Source organism: Hesperophylax consimilis, chromosome 11, assembly GCF_061612785.1.
Source record: "Hesperophylax consimilis isolate HC1 chromosome 11, BYU_Hcon_1.0, whole genome shotgun sequence".
Taxonomy (NCBI): Eukaryota; Metazoa; Arthropoda; class Insecta; order Trichoptera; family Limnephilidae; genus Hesperophylax; species Hesperophylax consimilis.
Window position 1 is genome coordinate 29288379 of NC_142846.1, and position 22871 is coordinate 29311249.

General features: G+C 38.6%; 1 protein-coding gene across 1 annotated transcript in view; it reads left to right on the top strand.

Annotated features, from left to right (window-relative positions):
- Nucleotides 1–3638: 3638 nt before the first annotated feature.
- The window catches only part of LOC149420003 (exportin-4-like), a 44770-nt gene continuing 25537 nt past the window's right edge, over nucleotides 3639–22871 (top strand). Inside the window, exons 1-7 of the mRNA XM_089637416.1 lie at nucleotides 3639–3771; nucleotides 3998–4276; nucleotides 4956–5222; nucleotides 11463–11829; nucleotides 14700–14884; nucleotides 17565–17767; nucleotides 19420–19575. Coding sequence (XP_089493542.1) covers nucleotides 3721–3771; nucleotides 3998–4276; nucleotides 4956–5222; nucleotides 11463–11829; nucleotides 14700–14884; nucleotides 17565–17767; nucleotides 19420–19575 — 1508 coding nt within the window. The 5' untranslated portion in view covers nucleotides 3639–3720. The remainder of the gene's footprint in view (nucleotides 3772–3997; nucleotides 4277–4955; nucleotides 5223–11462; nucleotides 11830–14699; nucleotides 14885–17564; nucleotides 17768–19419; nucleotides 19576–22871) is intronic.

Below are 22871 nucleotides of genomic sequence, written 5' to 3' on the forward strand. Positions count from 1 at the left end.
TTAATTTCACACCTCAAGAGCCGCTGGCCGGGCCAAGTGGCCAGGATATGTACTCAGTCTCTACTACGTTAGACGGAGCACCCGATATATTGCAAGAAAACACCCAACACGCACTTCTGACGAATATTACGCAACATGAGTTTAACCACGTGCCGCCGCTAATAAGTACGTACAGCCCGGATATACCTAACCAAGCGGTCATAGTATCAAATATGCCCGAGATGGAAATTCATTCCACATATCCAACGTGCAACACAGCAACAGCCGAAAGTGTTACCCTCATGCCTCGTATTCGAGTTAAGATTCAAGGGCGAGAGTTCGAAGCACTCATCGATTCGGCAGCCTCCCATAACCTCGTAAGGGCCGAACTAGTTTCAGTCGATAATTGCGAGAAATCCTCGCTTAACACAATAAACTTGGCCCACGCATCCGCGTCAATGGCTATTTTAGCGAAGACAACGCTACACTGGACCATACAGGAAAGGGAGCTCGAAGATAATTTCTTGGTTATAGACGGATTACGGGAAGCCCTAATCTTAGGAAACGCTTGGCTTACCGCTCAGAGAGCCGTGGTGGACTTCTACAGGGGATGTTTGCACTTTGGCCGTGGCGAACGGCTGAGTACTCATCTAATTCCACGACGCCAGCCCAGCGATACGTACATAAATCCCGACATAGAGGAATTGGACCGAATGATGTACCCCACGCGCGACAGCGGCACTGAAGAATCAGATGCTCAGGTGATGCACGTGGAAGTCGCTCAGGAGAGCGACTCCCCACTCCAGGAGGTGGAAGGCCAGGACCGGGAGAGCAATGACACGCCGATCAACTTAGCATTAACAGAAGAAATCAGAGAACGGCAGAGAACGGACCCAGAGACTCAACAGAAACTTAGGCGGCTACGCCAAATTAGCGCACGACATGCTCCCAGTGCACAAGATCGTCGCTACATGCGAAGTTACGAGCAAATGGGCGATTACCTCTGGAGAAGAAGGAACCACAACGAGCCCCAGTTGGTAGTACCAACCAGTATGATTAGCAAAGTTATCACCGCCTACCATAATAGTCCTGTGGCCGGACACCCGGGAGCAAAGGAGACCCTTAGGGCGGCTCAAGCCCACTATTTCTGGCCTAACATGCGCACTGATGTAGAAAAACATGTTCAAGCATGCATGGTGTGCTTAACTACACGAGCCCGGCCAATACGCCCCGCAGCTCCTTTTGGCAGTACCCAAGCTTCAAATCCGTTCGAACTCGTGGCCATCGACTTGATGGGACCATATCCCACGACCGCCAGAGGGAAACGATTCATCTTAGTGGTTACAGATCTCTTCACTAGATGGGTTGAAGCCTTCCCGATTCGTTCGAGTAAAGCCCCGCAGTTAGTAACGCTGTTAGAGACAGAGGTTTTCAACCGATTCGGTTACCCTCGAGCCTTGCTCACCGACAACGGTCCCCAGTTCAGAAACGCCTTGTGGAGCCAAGCCATCGAGCGTTGGCAATGCCTGCATTGGACTACAGCCATATACCACGCCCGAGCAAACGTTACGGAACGGCGCAATCAAGAAATAAAAAAAGGATTACGAATCTACCTTCAAGGACAGGCTCACGCGCAATGGGATACCCATATACCCACGCTCCTCGGGGCCCTGCGTGGCCGCCAGAACGCCGCCACAGGGATAACACCTAGCCAAGCTCTTCTAGGTTACGACCTCCCCCGACCCGGCGAGTGGATGGTGCACACGTCTGATGAATTTACGAACCCGGCAAGTACCGCACGCCAGCGCGCAGAACAAGACCAAGCAATCAGGGACTCCCAACGAAAGTACAGTGAGGGCTATGCCCCGCCGGTTGAAGAGAGATCTAATTACGAGACGGGTCAAAAGGTCTTTATGAGGGAACACCCTCAATCAGACCTGGCAGCGGGATTCCACGCGGGTTTTGCCCCCACGTGGAGTGGACCTCATAAAATTCTAATACCTACAGGCCGAGGCAATATCTACTGGATCGAACGCAGAGGGAAACCATGTAAAGTACACGCGGACCAACTGCGTCCAGCACCCAGGCCAGAAGGACAGACGCCAAGCGATACCTAGTTCTTATATAACTTATACCAATATCAATATCGTAATAGTAATGTTAAATTTAGGTTGTTAGGTTAATAGCGTAGCAATAGTAAAGTTAATGATAGCTAATAAGTTAATTATAATCTCCCTGTGAATTCAAGTCAAACAAACCGGGGGCGATTGATATGTCCCTAGGTATCCATGTGACTTGAATTCACAGAAAGGCCAAAGCAACCACGTGCGCCTGCATCTGTCTCTGTGATTTTACACGCAGATGGAGGCGGCAGTCGGATATTATTAGACCTTAAGTATTTAGTAAAGGGCCCGGCCGGAAATCGCAATAAAAATTTAGAAAGCCAACTCAAGCAATACACCCATTAGTCGGCAGATTTATCTCTAGACCCTCATTAAGTAGTAATTCTGAAATGGGAACGTTAAGCCAGCGACCGGGCAATAAAACAAACCTTCGCCCAAGGCTGGCTACATTGTAATTGTTTGAAGGTCATATTTAAAAACGTAATTTTAAAATATTGAACATTAAGTATAAATCTAGATGTAAGAGTAATTGTCAACTTAGATTAGAAATTTAATTGCAACCAGATATTAATTATGTGTATGCATGCATAATGTTAAGATACTTAAATATATATTAAGATTTTGAACCGTAAGTTAGTACGAATCAGCCAGACAGCGCAATCTAGCGGTGAGAATGGCGATGCCAGCGCCACGGACTCAGCCAACGCACCGAAGTGGTGTAAAGGGGAACCACTATAGTTCAGCACCCCACCACAGGCGCGCTACGGTCACCGGATTGCGCGGGTGAATACCACTGATTTTAAGCTCTCGACAGTCACGCTCTCGCCTCTCAGGAGTCACCATCTCGCGTCCGCCGAGAAACCTCTTGCCCTCCCCCTTGGAGCGGTCACCGAGGCTTCTCCCGTAACCCCGCGAACTTCCGCCCAGGAAGCCAGAGTGGTCGCCAGACTTCCGCCCAGGAAGCTGCCCTCTCAGAAGTCGCTGCCTGCCGACTCCGCCCTTCGGAGCCGTGGCCCAAGCTGAACTGATTCCGCCCTTCGGAACCAGCCCAAGTTGCCGCTTTTTGTGTATCAGTGATAAGTGCGAACGTGTAGTACGCGGTTCCAGAATCATCGTAAAGGGAAGTGCCTGAACAATTTTTGCATATTTATCTCGTAACGTGACCCAACTTTTAAGACATTGAATGAACAATAATTTAGGATTAAGAAAAAGGACAATTAATTTTAAGAATTACAATTTAAAACTATCATTAAGCTAGATTAAGACTAACCCTTCTTTATACATTTTTTTAAATAAATTTTAATCGTGTTCGAACTTAAGTAACTTCTTTTTTTTTTGTACTCGTTCCTCCTTATCTTTTACCTGAATAATATTAATTATTAACTTCCCTTAAGTAGAGTTGTAACAAATACGATGATGTGAATAGTTATCTGAAATAGGAACCTAGAAAATATTGTCTATGAATAATAGAGTCATCAATTTCCTTTCCAACCATAGAAAATTAGAAAATTAAAATCGTAAAATCCTATGATAAAATCTGTGGAATTCGTTTTGGTTGGTTCATTGTTATGATTTCGTATTTTAATTTAATAAATTAAAACTGTAAATAACATAACCAATGACGAATCCGGCGATACAAACGTTAGAAACTGCTTCACAAATCTTTCTGGTAATTGCACACCGTCATTCGATCAATGGTTTTCTTGCCTTAACCCTCAAAATATTGACAGCTCACTTAGTAGAAAATAGCTTTTTATTCGTTATTTAACCATGTTTGTCAACAAGATAAAGCTACCCCTATTTGCTTCTACAATATTGGTTTCTATATTTAAAAATAAATATGCTGGGATGTTGATAGGAGATGAAACGCAATTAAAATTGTACATTTATTTCAGGCCCCCCCGAATCTAGTTTCCCCAGACCAGCGGCGTGAGGCTGAAGCTATTATCTTGGACTTTAGGAAAATAAAATCCCCTTATCAACTATGCAAAGAAATCTTGGAATCTTCGTCTTCAGAATATGTTATATTCGAAGCTGTGGGTTTGCTGAAGAATGCCCTGATAAAGGAATGGTCAGACTTAAATGACAATGATATCCTATCGCTTAGGAACTATCTCATGCAGTACATTCTGCAGAGGCAGATTCCTTCTTTTGTACGAGAGAAAATTCTCCAGGTATGTAGTTAATTATCTAATTATGGTTTCATGCAGTTTTGCAATAATACATAACATTTATATCAAGGACAACTATTTAATATAATTTTAACAGCAGCTGTCTTCATAGTGATGTATGAAAATTTAACTTAAAATCAGTATGTGCTCGCACTTAGCCAAACATTTCTGATACACTAGCAGTAGATTTGGAAAAATCATCAAATATATAAATACCAGTAATATTACTAGTGCATTTACTATTTGTTTTATTCATTAAACTTACTTATTTACTGTTCCAATTGAGGTATTATTACGAATAATGTTGATTATTTATATTTTTTTACTCCTCAGGCTAATTTGTTCGGTTTTGGGAATAAACAGCTAGTACCCGTAGATGCCGTGGAGTCAATTTGTTTTCTTTTTTGAACAACCCATCAATATAATAACCCTGATCTGGGCAGTTCGTGCTCAGCTTTAGGGTTTCATAAAAAACATGCTACATGAGATAATCACAGAATAGTGCGTAGGAAACAGAAGAGGGAGAGGGAATGTCAACCTTGGTAATGTTGGCGAGGGGGAGGTAGGTAAGAGTGAGGGGGTTGGAGTGAGTGCAGGGAAGGGAAACATGCTTAGAATTGGGCTAGTTGATAAATCTAATGCTTAATATTATTAATTATTTAATATTCTATTTTAATTTTAGCTCATGGCCATAATGGTGAAGCGCCTCAGCCTGCAGGATGCTGGCTCCGAGAGGCGGCGCTACATCGAGCAGGCCCGTGCGCTGGTCTCCGAGGGGCCCGGATCACCATCTGCCCTGCTCGGCTGCTCCCTGCTGCAGGCCCTACTCCTGGAGCACTCAATTACGGTGCGTTCTTCAGACTCTGGATTGCCGTGGGTGCAGCACTTTAAGCTGAAGAAGCAGTTTGAGGCAGCGGAGCTGAGGACTATATTCGCTTTCATCATGAAGGTATTATTATATTTTTATTTATTTAACGCCCATACGGCTTTTACAAACATTACATGTTGAAAATTTGCCAAGTGTCATACAGAAATATCATATCAGTACAATAAATACTTGTCATTTTACTAACATAATACAGACACATCTCAGCTATATTTTGCAAACATAATACAGAAACATATCAGTTATGTTCACAATTAATAATTTTTGCTTTGATCCTAGGATGAGAGGTTTTAAATTTATCGAAATGGTAAAATATATATATTTGCAGTTCGGTTTTAATTATGATCCATTTTTAGCGAGTAATAAATCAAAGTAAATAGTTTCTTTGACAGATGTATTGTTGGAGGGAATACAGAGTTTGTCTGGGAATAGTGATAAATAGTAGAATGATATCATCAGGATTAAAAAGGATTTTAAATTGAATGTAGGTTATTTTTGTTATTTGTTTTTGGGGTGTTATGCCGTGTTGCGCTAACTCCTTCTTTAGCCAACATTTCGGACAACGTCACAGTGTCCATTATCAGGGCAGATGTGTAATTGACAGTGGTGAAATGTGTTCTTAAGTTCGTCTGTGCGATACCGTGTTGCCAGCTCTACTACTCTACGAGCTGGTTTTACAGTAAAATTGAAAATGGTTTTCTGCGTTTAGCTTTGGTGTAGCCGTCAATTACCGGATACCAAGAACTATTGAGCTTAGCTCCGTCGTCTCTATTAATATTAATTGGATTTTTGTGAATGTCAATTGCTTCCGTAATTAGGCGAGCTCTGTGAGTTTTGGGTCTTCCCGGGACTTCAGGAACAAATCCAAAGTAATGGCCGGTTTCGATCAAATGCTCGGCGATTGCTGATTTGTCAGGATGGCCGAGTTTACATGCTCGAAAGTGTTCTCAAATCCTTTTGGAAATAGTCCATTCTGTCTGGCCTACATAGACCTTGTCACATCCGGAACAGCGGTTATACACTCCATCTGTTTCCAGAGGAAACTTAATCTTTGCAGACCTTAGTAAGTCTTGTATCTTGGTTGTGGTTCCGAAGACAGTCTTGATACTTTCCTTTCTCAATAGCCTGGCAATTCTCTCTGTCACATTGTGCACATAAGCCAGGAAGGCACAGCCTTTCGACTCTTGTTCAATTCTGTCTTCGTTTGGTGCAGATTTGGCTCTTATGATTTCCCTTGTCTGACTTGCTGGGTAACCGTTACGCTCTAGTGCATCAGTCAGCTTTGTAAGTTCCGCTCCCATTTATTGTTCTTCACATATTCTGGTCGCCGGGTCACCAACTTATGGATAAGTCCTCTCTTCTGCGCTGGGTGGTGGTGCAAATCAGCGTGTAAGTATAGATTCGTATGAGTTGGTTTCCTATATACGGTATGCCTTAGGCTACCATCGTGTTTTCGCATCACCTCCACATCTAGAAAAGGCAGGATTTTATCTTTGTTTTCCAGCTCCATTGTAACAAAATTTTGCTGTGGAGAGAATTAAGATGGTCCAGGAATTCATTCAGTTTCTCTGTTCCATGAGGCCAAATGGGGAAGACATCGTCGACGGAGTGCCACTTCTTCAAACTTCTCCATAAAAAAGTTGGCTAGCACTGGCTACAACGGACTGCTCATCGCAACTCCCTCCACTTGCTCAAACAGTTCACCATGAAATGCAAAGTATCCCATTTTGAGGCAGTGTTCAAAAAGTTTGCAAAAAAGTTGTTTTGCTGTATAATAACAACGTGGTTCAGTAATAAGTAGAGCTGCTTTCCTACGTTGGAAGCCAGAGCAAATAATTAGTGATGTAGGATTTTGAATACCAGTCGATCGACATTACCTCGGACTAGCTCTTACGAAGGCACGATATCGACTCTCACTCACGCGGGGGTTCAGCTATCATCTTCTGCTACATCATTCAGGGCGAGACAGGGGTTCAGTAATGACAAAATAATTAGGTTTCAATGATATATTAATGCAAGGGCTACGTTACAACGTACACAAACTTCTAAATAGGCTCGAAGAAATTGGTTTTTCGGAAAACTTATTGAAACTCTTTTGTAACTATTTGAGTGAAAGAGAACAATTCGTGTCCTATGGTGAGTTCAACTCTAATGCATATCCTACAAATTCTGGTGTGCCGCAGGGATCCAATTTAGGACCAGTGGCGGCCAGCTAATATGTGCTCCCGAGCGCCGAACAACCAACAAGATTTCCGACATGGCTAATCACAATACGAAACTCGGTTCGGTTATAATATCTCATTCAAAAGGTACCTACTTATTAAGCGCGCTTAACTTGCAGACCGACTTTGACTTGTGCCTATGTTCGTAGCAGTTCGTTTTCGATTGCGATCCAAAATTTAACTGCTTTGTCGCATATTCTGTGGAACAGTCGAAAGCGTGGGTCCATACCATTACATACTATTCTTTGCAAATAATACCATATCAAGAACGGCGTTCGGAGTTTTACCACCACATCAGAAGGAACGGTTTATTCAGTAGAAAGTTAAACTAAAACGCGTATGTTTGATATTATTGTCGATATCGTTGTTTAAATTTACCATCTGCTATTTTTCAGCGAATGTTACGCTTCTTCGATACAAGCATACAGGATAAAACTTGTCATTAAGAAATGAGTGATGGTCAGATTACTTATTATCAGTTCAGTCAGTACTCGCCGTTGCCAGGCATTGTCTCTTGAATTTAAAACTTTTCTTACTCTGAGAAAGTTTTGAAGTTTAATTGCAGGTTATATCGATCTTGTATATCAATTATTAATAAGGCATATCAATTGCATGTTATACTAATTTATGATTACTTTTGTGTTTGTTCAACGTATAAATTAAGATTGAGTTTGAATGTGGAATACATTAAGAATAATAGGTCGAGTTTTGAAAACAAAGTGATAATAAAAAATGCCGGTCCACCTAAAACCTGAACTGATAATAAAACAAGAGTGCAAATCTGGATCGAAGAAGTTTACTCGATCATTTAACAAAACAATGTATAACAAAGCTTGTAGCTCTGTGCATGTGATCAATTGAATAGTTTATTTTGTTTTACGTGTTTAATTTACGATGTTGATTCAGTTTGGACAATCAGCGGTGTTACTGATGTAACTCACCTTTCTGAAAAAATCAAAAAACATAATTCTTATCATTTACATTTACAAAAAGTTTTGAGCTTAAAGGTTTTAGGAAAAGTTGACATCAGAATGCAATTGGATTCAGGCTACCGTGCCTAAGGTAAACACCATAATGAGCTATTTAATAAAAATCGATACAGGTCAAATTTCCCAGAACATGATTTCAATGTGACGCTTAAAACGTATGACTTCCTAAATAAAGTTCAGTACCTAAAAGGTAAACTCTGTGCAATTTACGCCCGCGACGATTATTCAAAAGCTAACGGCGCTTTATCAATTTTACAACTTTTTTATAGTACTTGTTTATTAGAAGACTTTCCCGAGACTGTGAAATTACTAAAACTTTTGTGCACCATTCATGACCTTTGGAATGACCTCAGTTGAAAGCTAAAGATGTTTCTCAACGTTAAAAAGAATAAAATCTTTTAACACGCTGAGCCAGGACAGACTGAACGCACTATCAGTGTTAAGCATTGATAGAGGTCTTTGCTAAACAAAATGAACAGAGAATAGAACTTCTTTATAAATAGGTATGTACCTTTATTTAATTTATTTTATGACTTAATGTTGTAATCCGGTGAACCCCCACATATTTTGACCACCGGCCGCCACTGTTTAGGACCCCTATTGTTTTTAATTTTTATAAACAATATTCAGGGAAAGATTAAATTCGTCCGTTTTCTACTTTTTGCCGATGACATCAAACTCTTTCTGAAAATAAGATCGATAGAAGACTGTAGAAAGCTCCAGGAAGATATCGATGCAATTATTGACTGGAGTATTGATAACAAACTTGGGTTCAACTTCCAAAAATGTTCAGTGATGTGCTTTACAAGGGCACACAAGACCATATATTTTAATTACAAAATGAAAGATACGTCACTGAAGCACATGGTGACTTGCAAGGACTTGGGAATTGTGTACGACATTCGCTTAACATTTCACGCTCATATTGAAAAGATCTGTAAATCAGCCACTAAGATGTTGGGTTTTGTCATACACAATTCGAAAGACTTGACCAACCTTGCAGTAATAAGGCTGCTTTACTTTAGCTTAGTGCGTAGCATTCTCGAGAATGGATCTCAGGTATGGGGGCCAGAGGACACTGTCTATGTACTAATGGTCGAGAAGATACAAAAAAAGTTTTTACGATACCTCTACATGAGAGAGTTTGGTTATTACCCATGGCTGTTTCCAACAGCATTTATCTCGGGAATGCTGGGTATATGCAGCCTTAGTTCCAGAAGGGATGTTGCATTACTCCTGATGGCGTATAAGCTACTAAACGGTTTAGTATCAATACCAGACATTCTGGCTAAAATAGGATTTTATGTCCCGGATAATTTCGCGCGAGGCCGCCAACACAGGCTTTTGATTCTTCCTAGGTGCAGAACTAACTTACCAATGGTGATGCCCTTGGGAAGAATCACTAGGTTAATTAACTGCCTCGCAGGAAATGTGGATATTTTCCACATGTCCTACAACGTATTTAAACGTGAAATATTATTATTCAATACTTAAAATTGTAAATCTAAATTTGAAACTTTTTTCTTTGTCCCACTTGTAAATGTACCTATTTGTTATTCACTTTTTTGTAAATGTTAATTATCGATATTGCAATGTTCTGGTTCATACTGTTTTTGCAAATAAACAATAAATAAATAAATAAAATAAAATAAAAACAAAGGAGTCAACACAAATAATTGCATCTTATACGTATGGGACATGGTAAACATTACAGGTAGAAAGTATAATCCTATCTAATTGTTATCTCTCTCTCTGAATTTAAGTTACGAAATCGGCACTGAGTTTACGAAAGCATATATATATATATATTTTTTTTTTTTTTTTTTTTTTTTTTTTATTTAATAAAAAAGGTAAGTGTAATATATATTAACAATAATGATATATAAAAATTAGTTTTCACAATTTTTTTTGAATTTTTTGATGTTTCTCCTTTATGGAAGCAGACGCTTGTGTTTAAAAGAGATGCTGAGTAACGAGATGAACATTATTTATATAAGTATCCTTATTAATAATTTAAGGAGTTAAGAATATTAAAATTATAAGTGTATATCAACAATGTACAATTTAACGATTTATGACGTTACATTATTTAATTGGCGAATTTCGTTATTTTGATTTTTTACATTGAAATGATCTTTGATCGCTTTGAGTAGGGTTTTGTCGTCTTCGATTTTTCTGATATTATCAGGTAGGTTATTAAAGTATTTTTTGCCTAGAAATGTGTAATGATGTTGTGCAAATGAGGTGTTACATTTATGTATTGGAAATATATGTTTTTGACGAGTACGTCTTTCAGTTGAAAAATTGTGATTTTGTTTTTCTTTTATTATTTGAATTATTATGTTTTTTCGGATAAGATCGTTAAATTTTGGTACTTTAAATTCTTCAAATAAAAGTTGAGTTGGATAATCTCTCGGTTTTTTCAATATTATTTTAACAATCAAAATTTATGAATGAATGGTAGGCATAAGTATATGGTAGAAAGGTCAAGCTTACATAGTTTTCTTCTAACGGTGATGCAATATGAGGCCGACATTTTCCACATGCCTGAAGCACGTTGGAACATGAATGAGCATGGTTAGGTTCGCTGAGAAATCCGGTCAGGAGTTTATACTATATTCCTTGTCGAAAGGTAATGATTTTAGGGTGATTATCCAGACTAACGTCTGGATATTCTTTTGAATTTGGATTCGGTTTCCGGGTTGCGCGAGACACGGCTCGGAGCAACAAGTTGACGTGCTGAGCGCAGAATTACGAGAGGGAGGGGCACCGGGTAGCAAGCAGCAAGCCGGCCGCATGGGCCGTTTGTTCCGAGATTTGCAGCTAGCGTGTGGCAGCTTTGATTGTTAATATTCTTTCCTACGGTTCAAATCGCTACATAACAATATATATATTCTTTTTATATTGTAAATCATTAAGTTTTTCATGACTATCTTGAACTCAACAAAAATTTCCAGAGCGGGTTTTGCAACTCCACGACTCAAATATCTAGGAACCGTAGTCATAGAAAATATTTGTCAAGGACGCAAATCCCAACTGGGAATGTAGCTAAATTTGCCAAGTTTGTTTCTAATTGCACTTATTTTATGAAGGTGCTTGAGGAACTAGAAACAACCGGCGTAGTAGCCAGTCACGACGGGCAAGTCCTGGCCGAACGTCTCCTCCTTGTGGCCGAAGGAGCCCTATGCTGGGGCCATGTGTCCCCTCTGCTCCCGCGCCGCCTGGTGGGGGTCTTCGAGGCCATGCACGAGAGCGACTCGCCTCCAGCTCTAAGAAGATCAGCTGCCTGGAGGCCCCTGCTGACCGATGAGAAGCTGCCTGCGATCCTCGCCGCCATGGCCGCCAGGGGCCGCCCGCTATTGAGGCCGGCCCTGAGTTGCCTCGGGCAGCTTGCTAGCCTAAGTGGGGCAGCCCTACCGGATGATGCGCGGGGTGAACATGCTCTTAGAGTTGCTAAAGGTATATGGCTTCAAATTCAATGGTCTTTGTACATTCAGACATAAATTAGGTAAATATTTACCTACGACTACGTTTTTAACACGCATTTAAAAATAAACAATCATTTGATTCATCTTAACCCCTCCGAAAATCGCCATGTAAGCACTTTAACTGTCTTTAACGAAATGACATTTTACGAAAACTTTTTGTTATTACCGCTTCACAATTAAAGCTCTATAAATGAAACATTTCTGAACGTAGCCGAATAGTAAAAACTGTTTTAGAAAAGTTACAAAATAAGCTTTCAAATTATTATATTACAAATAAATATTAGCATTTTTAAATATTAAAATTTAGAACGCAAACATTAAAAATAGGTTAAAAATGACTCACGTCATGTTTTTAGGTGAAAATGGTACTAAAATCACAGATTATGTAAACAAAAATATTTATTCTATTGTATATATGTGTAATAAACACTTTTATCACCTCATTTTTTTATCATTTCATATAAAAATATTTTATAAAAATTTAATATGTGAAGCGCGCGGCGCTACCGGCAGACATTTTGCGCGGGTAAAAATGTTGTGTCAATTATGCGACTGTCAGCAGATTCCTGTTTTGTATTTCCATAGACAACTTGGTAGTGATGTGTAGCTTGATCTATAATCGACCTTTTAGTTTTTGTTTGAGGGATGTAACTAAAATAATAACGGAGTAAGAACGATTTCTATGGAGAGACACGCGTTGACGTGTAAACACGCTTATTGTACTTGACTGCTATCGTTATTTTATCGTGTATATCTGCTTACGTTGCTGACCGGTTAATGACAATAAACAACAACTTTTTGAATTTACGGTTTTGAAAAATATTGATATTTAATATTATTTACGTAAATAATAATTTACGAGAAAATTTTCCGTACGACACACCATTTTGACACACCGAGTTCTTGCATAGTTCGCGTTTGTTTTTACTTAGTGTAGGGCACTGACAACATAACAATTAAAAACACAATCATAGACAATGAAAAACATTTTTTTTAAATGATGTGTTAATAATTTATTTATACATAAAAAATATTGTAAATAAAAAACCCGTTATTTATTAAAATTAACGTATTAAGGGAATGTTTTTATATGAAAATAGCCTAATCCAACCTAACCTAACCTAACCTATCCTAATCTAACACATAATAATCCAACCTAACCTAACCTAACCTATCCTAATCTAACATATAATAATCCAACCTAACCTAACCTAACCTGGAATAACCTATAATAACCCAACCTTACCTAAAATGAAAACGTTTTATTTAAAAAAAAATCGTAGTAAACCTTTAAATATTAAGAAACTAAATTCATATGATGTTTGGTATCAAAGTTGATCGCCTAACAATTAACGGGTGCGTGTCTAGCGATTTCGAAAAATTGTCTATTTTGCCGATTATGCCTTTCATGTTTTCTACACTGCCACTACACAAACAAACACGAACTATGCGAGAACTCAGTATGTCAAAATGGTGTGTCGTACGGAAAATTTTCTCGTAAATTATTATTTACGTAAATAATATTAAATATCAATTTTTTCAAAACCGTAAATGCAAAAAGTTGTTGTTTATTGTCATTAAGATGAATCAAATGATTGTTTATTTTTAAATGCGTGTTAAAAATGGTAGTCGTAGGTAAATAATTACCATAAATTATTATTACATATTGATTAGGAGATGGTCTGTTAAGCTAGTTTTTTTAAGAAAGCTTGTCAGATTTTATTATTATTATTATTTAATGAGCAGGAAGCATTCTGCTGATGCACTCACATCTGATTTCACATTAAGTTTAACAGTAATTGTGTTTTTTTAATATATAATTGTAAATATATAATATATATGTAATGATTTAACAATAAGTACGGTTGTTGTCGTATTCTCTCACGTAAAAAATAAAATGGTCAGAAAAACAAAATCATTATAAATTACAAAAACTGTTCACAACACAGGCTGAGGATACACTCAAGGTAACCATGGTGGGCACTATTATCCGCGCTGGTGCGAAGATGGTCTATGGTTTTGAGACGGGGTTACCGGTGAGTCGGGGTAACACCATCACGTCGGGGTCACCACTTTGGGGATCTGGCGTGGAGGCACGAAATTAAAGATGTTGTGAAGGTCATAGTGTTTTATTTGAGTCAGGTTGTCGTATGTGAGATGACTTGAGGACTGATGATAAAGACTCCGGATGCAGGCGGTGAAGTGCTGGTCAAGTGCGTGTCAGTGAGTCGACGCCGCTGCTGGTGACCGGACTCGTTGACTGTCAGGAACTGGTAAAGAGCGTGGGTCTTCCGGGTGCTCCAGTGCGGAACAGGGTAGCCGAAAGGTGCGGTGGACCTGTTCGGCGGTTGCGCGGGAGATGGCATAGACCGGCGAGGATGCCGCGTGGTCTAGATGCTTGGATGTAGCGCTGGTCAGATGTGCTGGAACCAGGGCACTGTGATCCGGTGTAGTGCTGTGTTGATTATCCCGATGGAGTCCATGATTGAAAAGCCGGGTGTTATCGCCCCGCGCGCATCGGAGGGGCGCGGGTTGTCACTCGCGAAGTCTTGCTAATTGTTGAACGACTGATGACAGACTGACTGTCGAGTTCCTTCACGCAGTCGCTTTTATAAGGTGAAGAAGCTTCTCGAACATTTTGGTTGCTATGTAGATATTGCCAAACTAAAATTAAAAAATAAAAGAACATCCAAGAAGCTTGTTTGGAAAAAGCCGAAACTTCTAGAATGCCGTTCGAATCAAGTAGTGGCGTACCAGTACAGTTGCTTGGTCCGTTTGGGGTTATGTTTTTATGGAGTTATTCTGGAGTTAGTGTTAAATGTATTCTTGTTCAATACCCAGCTCTGTTCCCCCTCCTAAACGAGAACACGGACCCCCTGGCCGCTCCGGCTGCTGCTCTGCGGTTGCTGGTACTGCACAACACCCGCGAGCTACTCAGCCTGCCCCCGCAGGACGTGGAGCACCTGCTGCACGCTGTCGTCACCTACACTGTGCGACTGGTCGACCTAAGCGTCTACGAAGAAGTGGTGAGTTCCCAGACTTACAAATATCCTTTACACTTGTCCGCCACTCTTTTCCTCTCCCCGGGTCTTTATATTGTGTGAAACTGTCAGTTCGATATTTCGTAGTTATTGCAGTAAAGATCTCTGGAAGTGGGTGATGATAGGATATTTTAACTGTTTTTTTTTAATTCTCGAAAAAAATTACGATAATGAATGTATTTTTATTTAATAAATAATGATTTAAAATATGCCATTTTCGATTTGCCGCCACATTCATTTTTATTTGTGAATATATTTGGTCAACATTGGTGATGACCGTCTTACCAGCCATTGGGGTTTTAATGACGTTTTAGCCAGTTGGAACCGTTTTGGAATGTGCGGTTTTAGATCATTTTTGAAATCAATAATTATGAGTGAAAATATTAAAATTACATATTTTTAGTATGATAAGCATAATCAGAAAAGAAAATCTTCCGCACATTTTTAATAGTTTATGAAAATACCCTATTTTGTTGAGATCCCTGTAAGTGAGTAATACATATTGGTGTTCAGATCTCTGGAATTGAGAAATATTGGTGTCAGATCCCTGGAAGTAGTGATGTATAAATTCCCGGGAATTTATTTCTGGGGAATATTCCCGGGAACATTCCCCTGGACAGGGAATTTTGGGAATTTTGTTTTTAACAACATAATACCTCAAAAAGAATAATATTTATTAAATAAAAAATAAAATATACACACATATGGTACATATAGAGCAGGATAGATCCATAAAAACTATTCCCATATATATAGGAATAGGATCCAAGAGAAAAATAACAAAAAAAAACCGATAAAAATTATTTTAAAGTGAGTTGTATCTCTATATAATTGTATACTGTACAGTATTAGTAGCCTATATACACTTTATGCTAGTAAACGGTACATATAAAAAATCAATCGTAAAACTGTAAAAAATGACACAACTTCACAGATCGTTACTGTTCATCTGATGATACCGATTGGACACTGACACTATCAACTTCGCTTCCACTTTCACCTTCATATCCTTCTTCTTCTTCTTCTTCATCCGACCCGGACGAAGTTGTTGCCGACTCAGGATTATCTACGTTTTCTTCTTCCTCAGCACAGTCAATTGGATGTTAGCGTTTGCGAGTACCAGATAGGTTTGAAACGTTATGATGCGAAGCAATCTGCTCATCCGTGGAAGAAAGGGTTTTCTTGGGAGCAACTTGAGAGCCTCTTTCAGAGGAAAGAAGTTTCCAATTGTGTTCCACAAATGTTATTTTCCCTGCTCTTTGAGTTGTTAGACGATTCCTCCGTGTTGTATGAATGCGACTAAACGTGCTAAAATATCTCTCAGTGGCTGCTGAAGTAATGGGAGCAGTCAATATTCTTATGGCAACCTGTGACAAATCAGGGGATGTCGTCTTAGATAACTGCTAACACTCAATAAAGCATCCAAGAGAAGTGTAGAAACCATTTTATTAAAAATAAAATAAATTCCCTGTTTTCGGGAATTTATTTCAGGTCGGGGAATATTCCTGTTCCCGGGAATATTCCCGGGTCTACATCACTACATGGAAGTGACTAATATTGGTGTTCAGATCCATGGAAGTAAGTTATATCGGTGTACCCTGGTAAGGGTAATAATAAATTGGTAGTAATGTTTGTTATATTACAAAACTCTTTGTTCAAAATACATTAAAATATTGTAAAGGAAGTTCCATCACGCCCCGCAATGCTTTGGCAGCACTGCGCTTGCCACACAAACGCAGTGCAGCAGACCGACATTGCTACCTTCCCCACTCCTCAGACGAGGTATCACCATCTTAGAGACCGCACGCGTATTGTGTTCGTCTCGTGCCCGTCTTGCGCCCTTTTGGACCGCGTGGCTTCGCTGTGCCGTACTCTATTCCAAATAGAATGATGTTCTTAGTTTGCTGGAAGTTATAACACACCATAGGACAGTATCCTCCGCGGGTCAGGTCTGACCACGCGAGTTGAGGTGATACTACCTGTGAGTCCGCTGTAATTAATTACCCTTGTGTGCCTATAATAGTGGTGCAGCTGAATGCTCCCTCTATATCCGGGAAGATTCTTACTACCAGTTTCCCGGTTGCCTGTGCATGCTCCAGTTTGTACACCAACCTGTGCAGTGCCGCGTCGACCGACTTACCTGGTTGATAGGCAAATGTCAACTCGTGGAGGGGCTTTTCTCTCAGTGCCACGTCCTTTATGTGCCTATCCATTAGCGTCTCCATAGTCTTTAGAACAAATGAGGTGTGACTAATTGGGCGAAATGTGCCTAGTTGGTCATAGTCGATTCTCCCCGGTTTAGGTATGAAGACTACCCTTTTAATTAACTTGTTACAGTGTGTAGATCAAAAAAATAATATCTGTCTTTAGATCTCTGAAAGTGGATAATAATCGACCAGTCAGTGGATGAGATGACATCGCGTTTGGGTCCCACCCAGGCATAGTGTTTTCAATTCCTCGGTTCAAGTACTCCATCACAACACAAGCAACATTTTCCGCTTACTGTGGTGGTAGTAGGATATTTTCAAATATTGTCAGTTTATTCGTAACCCGGGAATGTTTGTCTTTCTTTTTAACATAAAATAGTATTTATGTACTATGATTGCTTAATTTGTTGTACCCCTGAATTATTCTGTTAACTGATCTCTTATATCTTCTTTCCCAGGGTGATGTGACGGCTGACAACAGTTCCGCTTGCAAGGACGGGCTGGAGGCGGCCCTGGAGGCCTGGGTGGGGCTCCTGCACAGCGCCGTGCCTCCCGTGGGGGACGCACCCATCACAGGGGCGCCGCCCACTCTGCTGCATGGCTCCACACACCTGTTCCAGGCCATGCTGCGAGTCAGACTGGCGCCCCCTGATGGCACAAGGTACTTAAAACACCACTTGATAATAGCATGCATTATTTCGCCACCCCTTTCTGTGCTCCGCTCAGGCCCTGTTGCCCCTCTGTTACCCCGTCCCCCCCTCGATGGCCATCTTTCTATTAGTTTTTTGTATGATAGCTGAGCTAACACGGTGAAACCAGAAATATCTTCCAGACTCGAGCAATAGTTGAACAATAACCCTTATGATGCCCACTAATCCGTAGCGGATTTGCTAAAAACACACTGAACTTGTCTTAATTTTATTGTATTTTGAAACATAAAAAATGCTTCTAGCATCCTAAAATAAATTTTATTCACTTGGCAAGGAAATGATGTATAGTAATATTATTCCAGAGAGGTGGGGGAGGGGAACTTGGGATAAGTGAAGTAATTTTATTTTTTTAATTTTTTTTTTTATTTGGGAAACAAACAGTTACTTATACAAATATATTTTAATACAAATCATTTTTACCAAGTTGCATAAACCAGTAAAGTTTCCACAGAAGATTCATTTTATATATAGGTAGAAAAACATATGAATATAAATAATACAATACAATATAAATACTAACTAGTAGAAAAGGAAAATCTCCAAAAAAATAAAAATAAAAAGACTACAGATTCAACCCATACAAAAACAATACACACATTAACACTACTAAGTTTCCCGCAACGATCGAACGCTACTCTCTTAGGAATGCTATGAATCCTGCGAGGCTCGTATTGAACACATCGATATTTGTGCATAATCTATTAAAGGTGCTACAGTTTCTTCTTATAAATACATTTTCAAGATAATTAGTATTGCTCTTAGGAATATAAAATGTGTCCGGAGATCGAGTTACTCTTAATGGACATCTGAAATGAATATTTTGTAAAAGGTATGGGCTATCAATAAAATAGTGGATTATCTTATATAGCATTACTAGGTCTAATGGGGAACATACTAAGAATTGGGCTGACAGTTAAATTTAATTGGTTATTAATAATTTTAACCTTTGAATTTACCGTTTTTTTAATTTCCAAAGCTTCTAAATTGTTTAGTCTTAAACCTATTCCATTTTTATGTAGGACTTTAATACCTGTATCACGGTCAAAATTATGGTCTTCATTAATTAAATGTTCCGCGAACTCTGAAAAACCTAGTTAAGCATCTTAAGTGTTCTTTTGTTCTAGTTTCTACATTATGTGATGTTTGTCCAATATGGACAATCATTACAACTAATTTTATAAATGCCCGAGTGGCTTAAAATATCCTCTTTGTCTTTAGCGTTTATTAAAATTTTTCCTAAATTGTTATTGGTATAAAAGTCTGGTTTCATTTCTGATGGGAATTTAATTGTACATGAAGAGGAAAGATTATTAATACATAAAATCCTCCGCCATTGGTGGTTAAGGTTAAGATTGTTGATATTTGGTGGACTATTGTAAATGTATTTGTTTATGGAAATCAATCTTAATTATAATTGTCTTCAAAATGTGCTCAGAATGACGTGTGCTACAAAAATGTAGCCAATTGTTAACTATTTTAGCCTATCTGGATAATTTCGCTGGCCCTTTTATACTCTTAATCATAAATTCAATTTTTACTGTGAAATCTCGTGGACAATATTTGAGACACCAATATTCATCGCCTTCAATATTATGTTCCCCAGATTAAGTGGTGCGGAGGATGAGGCTGAAATAGAAGAGGAAGGAAGTGACCTGGAGAAGTATGACTCCATCCTCCAGCTGGTGGGGGCACTAGGCCGGGCCTCTCCAGCTGACACGCTGCCCATGCTCTGCGGAATCCTTGAAAACCGGAGTGCCAGGTAACTATGTACATTATTATTTTTAATGATAAACTAATGTTTATAAGACAAGGTTTTATGCATAGCATAAAGGATAACAAATAATTATAAGCAATAATTAGTCACCTGAAATATCAATACAAATTGAAAATATCTCCCGAGTAAAAATAAATAACGCCAATTTTTTTTTTTTTTTTTTTTTTTTTTTTTATTTTTTTTTTTTTTTTATTTTTTTACAGTGAATACCTCACAAGAGTCCCAACTGCTCCCGTCTGGAGCCAGTGAGACTATGGCATCCCCAATTGGGGGATGTTGTGAGGCTGAAGGTAAGTGGGGAAGGGAAAGAGGAAGGTGGGGAAGTACCTGGCTATTCAGATCTAGTCACTAAACACGGCTAAAGCCATTTGGAGCAACGTTTCAATTCTGAATGGTGGTCTTACACCAGGGCGATACTGGTAGTATCTTCCACTCTGGAACGTGCCGCAAATATACTATATATTATTTTAATTAATTAATAGTGAAATAACACAAATTAATCAAATAAAATTTATTTGCGCACGCCGGGTTCGAACCCGCGACCTTCGGAATGGCAGTCCAATGCGTTACCACTGGACTATGCCGGCCGTCGGCATGAATGGGAATTGAACCCGTAACTTTTGATGTGCGGTCAGGTTCTCTAGGTAGCTCAGTGGTCCAGAGCACCTGACCGGACATCAGAAGGTACGGGTTCAATTCCCGTTGGCGGCATTTATTTCTACTCGGGAGATATTTTCAATACGTATTGATATTTCAGGTGACTAATTATTGCTTACAATTATTTCTTAAGAGCGTTGTTTTCGCGGACGAAATTTCGACTCCCGCAAAAATAATTATTGTCCTGTGTCCCTCTCTAACGGAGCGTGCAGCGGGGAACGGAGAGGGAGTACCTGGCTTTTAGTACGGCTGACGTTGCAAGCGATCAAAAAAAGTTAGATAATATGAGATTAAATAAAAAAGAAATTAAGTTCAATGCTTGAATATTTGCACGAAGTCGGTGAAATGTCCCTTTCGTTTAGTTCATTCCTTTAGCAGACACAGACATACAAGGGCTTCCGACCTATTCTTTAATAGTATTGGTATATGCGCATGTACACGTTAGGCACTGACAATATCACGCATTGAAGGCCAGTAAAAGAGAAATGCTTTTTTCTTTTGTGCGTGAATATATTTGCATCAAAACGGGGAATCACCCTTTTGTTTAGTTCATTTAAATTAGCAGATACGTGTATTATTGTAGGAGATACGGAAATTGTACACGTGCATTGTACATGTGGCCACAGACGAAATTATAATAATAGTAATAATAGGTGTGTAAGTTTATAAATTAGATAAGTACATAGAATTAACAGCAGTAAATAATATATGAACAGTAAGTAATATAATTGTAGAGAATAGAAATATACACTTACTTAAAATTTGTGTAAGTGCACCGGTAAAGGCCTTACCGTTACTGTTGACATAATCTTTTATTTTTTAATTTTTACATTACCTTTGAAATTTTTTTGTGAATCACATTTTTTTTTATTTTATCTGGAAGAAAGTTATAAAGTCGTGTCGCTGTGTATATAATTCCGAACACGCACTGACTTTATCACTGGGATTTTGGTCGAGATTATTTTTAAGTGTTGTGTAAGAAGAATATTATGTGAACAACAAAATTAAGTAATACAACTAAAAATAAAAATAACCATAAATATAGCAGTACAATAATAGAACAATAACAGCAAGAATAATAGCAACAAGCATATTTTATTAAAAATGTTCAATGAATCGGTATAATTATTTCCGTCCATTCTAGGCAGTGAGGAATACATTTATGGTTGTTAGTCCCAGATTTTTTATACTGAAAAAAATCCTATTTTATAATCTACACAATACATGTGCACAAGGTGAAAAATAAAAAAAAAGTCGGACAGGTAGTAGTTGTATAGTAAGAACAGACTCCAATATAAATAAGCAAATAAATAATTACATAAATAAAATTTAATTAAAAATTTAATTTCATAAAATTTGTCAGTCAACCACAAAATTTTCCAAATTTTCTAACTAAAGGCATTACTTATATGTTATATAATGTCGGGTGATACGTCTGACATTTTCTGCGACGATATTTCGGGTTCAATCACATCGGTACTAAAAGAAAAAAAAATCAGGCATCAAACCGTGAAAACAAAAGACCGCATATTATACTGTCAAGGTATGATCAATATGTGTAGTGATTATACTTACAAATTCGACAAAATAGTACAAGCAATTATAGGCAAAAATGGAGGACGGTTTTTATTCTTAAATTTAATCACTTTTAATTAAAGATCGTCGGTGTAATATTGAATTGTACCAATGTGTAAAAACACTGTCATCAAAACTAAAAGCTGAACGGCAATAAAATGAAACTCTCACTACTAACCAAAAGATGGTATCTTGATGTTATTGTGTACATTCTCGAGAGTTTGTTCTTGTGAAAATAAAATTATTTGCTTACCGTTTGCTCAAAATCCCACAATTCACATCGATGTTAGCATCGAAAAAATCCTTGTTGGCAAATTTAGCCTGACAATCTTTAACATCATTTACGGAACTGAAAACAACAAAAAAATATTACATTTTTACCGTAAAAAATAAATACTTATATAATAATAAATATTGATTTAAATATTGCATTTAATTTTCACCTGTTCCGAGTTCTTTCTGTCTTTTTGACATTGCACATCCTCTTTTTCCGGTGCATACTGGGTGGCTTACCACGTATCCACTTTCGACCTAAAACACAAATAACATTATATAAAAATCAATAACGTAAGTACCCGAATTCATAACCTAATTATCATTGTTAAAAATGCTCAAATAATGATTACTTACCCATGTTGAATGAAATAAATTATTTGAGGATGCTTCGGTTAAAAACTGTGGAGTTTAAAAATAATATTATTCGTAAACAAAGTAACAAATTCGTCAATTATATGTCCGCGCGGGCTGACTGCGAATGTCACATATACATACACTAGCAATAATAATAAAAAATGAAGGACGATTGACGTAGGTATGTATGCATGTATTTGTTAGGCAGGCGATCTCTCCGGGGCCCCTGCCCCCCGGCCCGTGCTTCACCTACTCTAGCCAGTCCGACTCAAGAAAGTGCGAATGAGACAATAACAAAAAAGCTAGTTAAATATACGTTGAATTTGTGGCCACCAAATTCGGCTTTTGAAGCAAATAAAACTTTTTTCAGTGAAGATTCAAATTTTATTGTATAGTTCATTATATGCCTGAGACGGGAT